We start from the raw sequence: 7,495 nt of genomic DNA on the forward strand, positions 1-7,495 counted from the left end.
CTGAGACTGAGACGGCACAGGCTCCACCCGATTACACTGCTTCTGCATAATCTGCAGGGGACGGCTCGTAGACTGAGACGGCACAGGCTCCACCAGATTACACTGCATGGTCTGGCTCTGAGACTGAGACGGCACAGGCTCCACCAAATTGCACTTCTGCATGGTCAGAAGATAACTATGAAGACGGAGCTGCCTGCTCTGATTCAGGGACGTTCTGGTCTGGTGTGGAAAAACTCTGGTCTCGATCAAGCAAAGAGGGATGTGTAGAGGAGGTAGTCGTCTGGTTAGAGGGGGAGGGCTCTGTTTATAGAGAGGGCGTTGCGATGTCGAGGTAGCGGTAAACGCCAGAGGGGCAACTTGGCTAAGAGGACGCACCGGGGGAGGGCTCTGTTTATAGAGAGGGCGTTGCGATGTCGAGGGAGCGGTAAACGCCAGAGTGGCAACTTGGCTAAGAGGACGCACCGACACTAGGTCGTAACGTACGGTTTGAGATTGATAGACCCGCAAATGAGCAAAATTAAAAAACACTCATCTAAATCCAAAAGCTGCCGCTTCTCTCCACATTGTAACATCGGCCAAGAATTCGTCTCTCTTGCCTTTGGTTGAACAGACGATGCTGAGCACCATGCCTTGAGGGTGCGTGGGGAGGGGCGGCCCAATTATCGCAAAACAATTGCCTGCACTGATCAACACGTCCTTCTTTGCCTCCTGCTGGAGCTCCGCGGTTCCCAGGCCTCGTTTAATGCCTGCCAACCGAGATATAGCCACTCGGTTGGGGTAATTGGGATCGATCGTTTTGTCCTTGGTTTTGAGAGGAAGCGTTTTCCACTCCAACACCAGTAGGTCGTGAGTAGAGCGCCAGTGCAGAATCTTCTTCTCCCCGTTTTCCACGCATTGCGCATGGCCACCCCGACGAAGCTTGGCTCTCACTTCTGGTGAAAGGGACTGAACGCCGTCCGGATATGGGTTGTCGAAATATCCTGACAGCTGCAGATCGTAGTTGTCGATTGCCACTTCCCGCATCATGTGCAGATCGTTGACGTTCAGGAGACGGAACTTGCCTAGTCCTCCGGGAGCAAATGATGACTTCATAGTCTTGAAACTCTTAGACGAAGGCGGTGCTCCATCCACGCCGCCATCGCTTTTCTTGGTCCGATTTCGACGCTGACGACGCGATTTCTTCTCTTCTTTATCCTGTTGCTGCTTCAGCATGTTCTCGCGAGCGAGGGCCGCTTCTTCGTCCTCGACCATGCCGCCTGACTTCAGGAACCGACTGTAGAACCGTACAGACTTCGCACAGGCAATGAGCTCTTCCTTCTCGCCCTGCATCGTGTGCACCTTCATCACGTCCAGGAGGGCACAATCAGCAAAGAGAATCGTCTTGTTTTCGTCGCCTAGCGAAGCCCAGGTCAGATTGTCCATCAGATGATAGGCAGAGTAGACGAGTCCAACGTCGAAGCCAACGTTATTCAGTGCCTCTCGGACAATATCAGTGACGCCATAGGAATCCTTAGGCTTGCGATCGCCGATAATGTAGGGTGTATCCTTCTTCTCAGGTTCGTCCTTCTTGAAAATACGCTCAACTACTGACTTTCTCCGCTGCAGACCTGGCTCGCCAGCAGGCTTGTCCTCGCCAATCATCGGAACCTCGTCCGGCGGGTTGAGTCGCTCCAAAAAAGCCGCCGTCGCCACCTTCTCTCCTGCGAAGTACGCAAGAGCTCCGATTCCTACACGCTGCAGCCGGTAGTTACGGTGCCCACGAGGATTACCTACCGCACGGCGGACGTCACGGACGATGCTGCTGACTTTCTCTTCCGTCAGCCCGAGCATCTGCCACGCACGAGTACCAGGCGGCGGCTTGATATGCGCTGCTTTCTTCAATGGCGGATCGCTGCCCTTAATTCGGAATCGATTCCAGGGTGTATTGGCAACAGTCTCGTTGGGGTTGGTCCCCTCTGCCACGCGCTCCCACCCCTCCCAATCGAGTTCTTGACAGGCGTCATAGACCACCTTTACGACCTTATCCGCATCAACGTCGGGTCTTGCAGGCTCATCAGACTGCCAGTGGAAGATGAAGGTGAGTAGCAAACGGATGACCTCATAGCTGACCATGCTCTGGTCGACTACGACAGGCAGGCATCTTATTATCAGATCGAATAGTCCGGCTTCGTACGCAGCCATACACGCGAACTTCTCTATGAAGATGCGTCCCATACACCTAAGACACGACAGAGGAAGCGTGGTGTTCAGGACGATGTTCTCTCGGGCCTTCTCCACCGGCACATCTCGCATCTCTTCCTTGTGCTTCAAGAAGTTTAAAAGAATTTTCCTCATGAACGTGAAGACTTCTTTGTCAAGGAGCAGGTGGATGTTGTCCAAATCCGTCATCTGGACACCCAGAAGATAGACCACGGATGACTGCAGCACAGGAATGTCCTCAAGATACGGCAAGATGCTCAACACCGTCGTAATCCCGTCATTCTTTGTGAATGCCTTAGCATTCGGTGGCCATCGGCAAAGATGACCACAAGTTTCGAAGGCCCACCGGTGAACCTCCACGTTGCAGTGCGTCTGCCGTCGCAGGACGGAAAGGATCGGACAGACGACGTTCTCGAACCTCTGCATATTATCTTTCTCAATGACAAGGTTACTGAGAGTGAGCATACAGGAGGACATCGTCAAAATGTCGGTCTGGACGGACACGCTAGAGAGGAACTTCTCGAAGGCAACTTCCACGTGGGACTCAAGAAAGCGTTCCATGTTGTGCTGGTTCAGCGCCATGTTGCCTATGGCCTTGAAGAGCGATGCAATGGTGGACTTGCTTCCGTCTGAGCTGTCACTCCCTCGGTAGTTCTGCAGAGCCTCCACCAACGCCTCGCAGCATCCGTCCTGGCCCAGATCCTTCTTCATGCTCTCGTGCTTGAAACAGAGATTGCAGATAAGAGCTGCAGCGGCGTTCACGCTTCGCGCATCGTTCATCGCCCCTCTGGTGCGTAAAACGCTGGCGATCATCTCGTTGCCCTTGCATTGAGCGAAGTTGTGAATGTTCTGGAGGTGGTTGACCACCAGAGAAGCGAGCGTTAAGCAGCTGTTAGCGACGACTTCGGATACGCAAGGCCCGTTATACTTGTAGGCTCGCTTGATGAGATCGATAACGCGAGGAACGGCTCCGGCAAAACCCAAGTCTTGTTTCTGTTCAGCATCGCCAGTGAGGAAACCCAGTAGGAACAGTACGTCAGGCAGAGCTGGTGGAGGAGCTTGGGTGTCAACCACAACACCCAGAAGCCTGAGGCCTAAATTCTGAGTCTTCATGTAGCTGATCCTATCGAGAGAAACCACAGCTCTCATGGCTCCAAAAATGGCTTCCAACATCTTTGACACGAATAGCGTTGACTCAAAGTTCTGCGTTCGAGAGCGAGATGTCTGCGTCGTCCGGAATGACCGTCCCGACCGCGCAGTCTGGCCGCCAGACATGTCGTCGTCGCTGTCCATGAAGCCCATCTCCTTAGCCTTCTTGTCTGCCGCCAGCATACAGTCAGTGTCGACATAGGACCCTCGTCTCTGCATCGCCGAGGCCCGGTTCTTATTGGGTTCCGCAGGCGGCGGTGTCGCCGGTATCATAGACATGCGCCGCTTAAGGCCCTCCAACTTCCCAGGGCCAGCACTCAAGACGGATCCTGTCATCGACTGCCTTCTGGCCAGCCCGGGCGGCTGGTTGATACTGGCCATCGATGCGCGACGGACCAATCTGGAGGCATCCTTCTTCGTCACGTTCCCGTGCTCCACCTGCTCGAGAGCGACGGCAGCGACGACGGATTTGCGCCGCTCCAGCGGAGATATGTTAGCAGTATGTGTTGGGCTAGGGACGTCGTCCTTCTCGATGTTGGCCTTCTTGAACATGAGGCCTCTAGGAAGTATAGACTTACGCTTCTTCATTTTCTCCTTGCGGACTGCATTTCGTTGCTTGGATGAAAGCTTGTTTAGATCCTCCACCGTGTTAATTCTCGGTGCACGGCCGTACCAATACTCGTCGTACAGCTCCCAGGTCTTCAGTAGTTGCTCCAAGACGTTCGTTCCTTGAAATACACCACGGTCACGAGCCAGCAACTTCACGAGGGTCACGCGTGGAACAACCATATCCTCTATCTCATCAAAGGTATCCATCTCCGTGTACTGGCGGCCTCGCCGCAGAACAGACGTCAGTAGGGTAGGAAGCTCGTGGTTAGCAAGTAGGGCTGCCACCATACTACCATCTTCAGTTTTCTGCAGGAGGTCCACCAAGGTGATTACCGCATGCTGTACGATCTGCTCGTTGTGCTGCCTTTGTAGGCACGTCGTCAGTTGCACGTGGATATTCCTGGCAATCAGGACTCTTTGATTCTCTGGCGCTTCGGCAAGCAGTTGGTAGCACATGCATCCGTACATGTAGTCAGTGCCATACGAATCCAAGGCGTCCAACTCCATCTTCGTGTAGCCGTCCATAGTCTGAATGCAGTACTCCAGAAGGCGTCTAACACTTTTGACGCTGCTGACAAGAATAGACGCTTGGGATTGGTTCTTAACCACGAGAAGACCGTAAACATCCTTGAGCGTCATCTTTCCCTCGGTACGGTTCAACTGCGAAAGTACGTGGTCTATCCTTTCCGTCAAGTCCAGCCCAGCTTCATCAGCGAACTCAGCGGTCTTCAGCGTGTTAAGGTTACTCTCGACTTCTTTAAGATCAACAGTGGACCTTTGAAGCACATTGAGCATGCATAGGTCCTCAACGATCTCAACGTACGAGTCCGCCGCCTTCTCGTTCTCCGCCAGAATCGAGGGGTCTACTGCGGTGAGGCAGTTGTCCATCACCCAAACGCGTGCTGCCGGCGACACATTAGCACATTCGGCTAGAATCTCGAAGCAGTGACCTTGAATCTGAGGGTCATCACGGTTGACCTTGACGATCTCCAAAGTCAGTTGGTTCACCTCGGCTTGTATCAGCAAGGTGGCCTTCTGCTTCTGGACCAGGTCGTTCACCGTTCTGCAGCCGGTGGCCAACAACTTGACCTTCTCTGCAGAGGAGGTGCTCGGCTTCGAGCAGGCGTTGGCAATGCGTTGGAACAGCTGCTGCAAGGAGGACACCTCCGACGACAGCGTCGCGACATCCGTCGCGTCCGTCTGCCTGCGGGGGTTCCGTCGCATTACGTTCACAACACTCGGGATTGGCGCGGTGGCGGTGGTCATTTCACATATGTTCGAGGTGGTCTGGGCCAGACGTTTACCCTGACTAGAGTTCTGCAGAAGCAGCGCAAATTCGGTTGCCGCTGCTGTTACCTCAGGCTTCTCTTCGTCCCCGTGACCAAGCACCTCATCGACGAGCACGTGTACGTTGTTTCGTTCGACAACCTCGAGAGCTCCAGCAGCGGACTCAGGGGTAGTCAAAGCGCGGTTCATCATTTCTAGGCAATGAAGCTTCAATAATGGCGGACTGGACACAGGCACATTGCCTGCAATAGTTTCAGACACCACCAACTCGAGCAGTCCGCTTTCGACGTCACTCAACGGTAGAGACCTCTTTAGCTTGTCCACTGGCAAGTCGTACGCGCCGTCGAGGCAAGCATACTTGGAGGCTCCCACGTCCACTGCAACTGAAAATGCGTCGACATGCTGGCGGCTGTTCTTCCCATACTGCTTCGCAGCCTGGTCAACATTCTTCACCAGCGCTGTTTGCGTGGCAGGCAGCCTCTCAAGGGCGAAAGTCGGGTCCCGGATCTCTTGGCGAAGGTTGCCGTCGAGTTCCGAACCTAGCCCGGAGACGTCCCCAACTGCTAGTCCGCAGTTCTGTCCCTCGATTTCCGAACAAAGTTCCCGAACGACCTGGTCTCTGGCGTCAATACAGGGGTTCCTCAGATGCTCAACCCTCCGTTGTAGGGCCTCATCCTGGATATGGACTGTAGTCGCAGAGAGCTGTGGCGGCGACGAGGCACCCACCGCGGGAAGCTTGCCAGAGTGTCGGTCTTGAAAAATTCTTGCCATGAACCCATTGTCATGCTCGACCATCGCATTTGCTTGCGCATTGGATTGCTGCACTCCGGCGAATAAGGGAGTGGCCATCGAGCGGTTAGACGGAGTGATGATGAGGCTCTTGCGGACCTCCCGTCGCTTACTCTTATGGTGGCGCGGTGAATGGCAGGATGAGTCGTCGGCTTGGGAAAATGACGTAGGTGGGGTTAGTCTGTGTCACGGTCGATGGCCACTCACTCGCCACGCTGCCCTCTCGATTGTCGAGACGCATGCTTTGATGGCATTCTGAAATCGTGGTTTATGACGAAAATATAGTCCGTCTGACGTCATTGCATCGAGCCCCACATAAATTATGATCACGCATGAGGTGATCTTGACATTTTCTCTGCTCTACATTACTTTTTCATCACCTGCAGCACGTCCTCATCGGCCAAAACATGATTCAGACCCACTTGCATCGGGATATATCGTACGCTAGTGCCCCACACGAAGCCCGACTTGAAATCTTTCAGCAGATCCTTGTGGACATGGCGCACAGCGTTCTCCACTGATGATCCACCCCTTTGTGGCGTCAGAATGATGGGGTCGTCGAAGTCAGGGTACTGGCCTCTCTTCTTGGTGTATACTCTGACCAATTCGAGATTGTCCCATAGTCTCTGCTTCAGTGTGTCAATGTTCCAGTTCAACGAGCTGGAGATGACGACATGGTTGTCGCGGCGGGCCAACGTGTCTACTTGCTTTGCCGTGAGCATGTCGATCTTGTTGTAGGCGTAAATGCACTTCACGTACTTGCGATTTCCCTCGATGCCATCGATGAAGTCGTCCACACTGCAGTCCTCGAAGATTGTCACATCTGCATTATGGATTTTGTACTCCTTGAGCAGCGTGCAAATCATCTTGTCGTTCAGCTTCGTAAGCGTACAGTTTGATCCCACAGTGACACCGCCGGTCTTCTTCTTTTGAATTGACAGGCGCGGGGGCTCCCGATTGAGCCGAATGCCCACAGAATGCAGTTCTTTCTCCAGTAACCGTCGTTGAACATCATCTTTTGTGGCGTCCAGCACCATGAGGATCACATCGCTGGATTTCGCTGTGGAGATGACCTGGCGACCTCTACCACGACCATCAGCAGCGCCCTCAATGATTCCGGGCAAGTCCAGCAGCTGGACCTTAGTGTCGTTAAACGTGTAGACGCCGGGAACGCAAGTCAGCGTAGTGAAGTCATAGGCTCCGACTTCGCTGTTTACACCAGTCATGCTTGTCAAGAGAGTCGACTTCCCCACTGAGGGAAAGCCTATCAAAGCCACTCGAGCATCACCATAGCGTCCCACATCGAACCCATCACCTTTTCCTCCTCCGCCTCCAGCTGTTGGCCCTTCTAACAATTGACTGCGGAGTTTGGCCAGTTTCGCTTTCAGCTGACCCAAATGGTACTCAGTAGCCTTGTTCTTCTGGGTTCGGGCCATCTCGGCCTCAATCTCTTTGATGCGCT

General features: G+C 53.8%; 2 protein-coding genes across 3 annotated transcripts; both read right to left on the reverse strand.

Moving 5' to 3' along the window:
- Window positions 1–528: 528 nt before the first annotated feature.
- Window positions 529–6,093, reverse strand: KVP18_001031 (uncharacterized protein; the record flags this gene model as incomplete). 2 transcript variants are annotated; one of them, XM_067950629.1, is made up of 1 exon in its annotated part: window positions 529–6,093. In XM_067950629.1, the coding sequence occupies one exon, from the start codon at window positions 6,091–6,093 to the stop codon at window positions 529–531; it is 5,565 nt and encodes a 1,854-aa protein (XP_067813594.1). The 2 variants fall into 2 exon arrangements, with proteins under 2 accessions (XP_067813594.1, XP_067813595.1); XM_067950630.1 differs by having other exon boundaries at window positions 529–6,039.
- Window positions 6,094–6,398: 305 nt separating this feature from the next.
- On the reverse strand, window positions 6,399–7,469 carry KVP18_001030 (uncharacterized protein; the record flags this gene model as incomplete). The annotated part of the gene is made up of 1 exon (XM_067950628.1): window positions 6,399–7,469. The coding sequence occupies one exon, from the start codon at window positions 7,467–7,469 to the stop codon at window positions 6,399–6,401; it is 1,071 nt and encodes a 356-aa protein (XP_067813593.1).
- Between the last annotated feature and the right edge of the window lie 26 nt (window positions 7,470–7,495).

The sequence above is a fragment of a genome, assembly GCF_019968955.1.
Source record: "MAG: Porospora cf. gigantea A chromosome Unknown PgA_NODE_1153_length_7495_cov_340.253, whole genome shotgun sequence".
Lineage (NCBI taxonomy): Eukaryota > Apicomplexa > Conoidasida > Eugregarinorida > Porosporidae > Porospora > Porospora cf. gigantea A.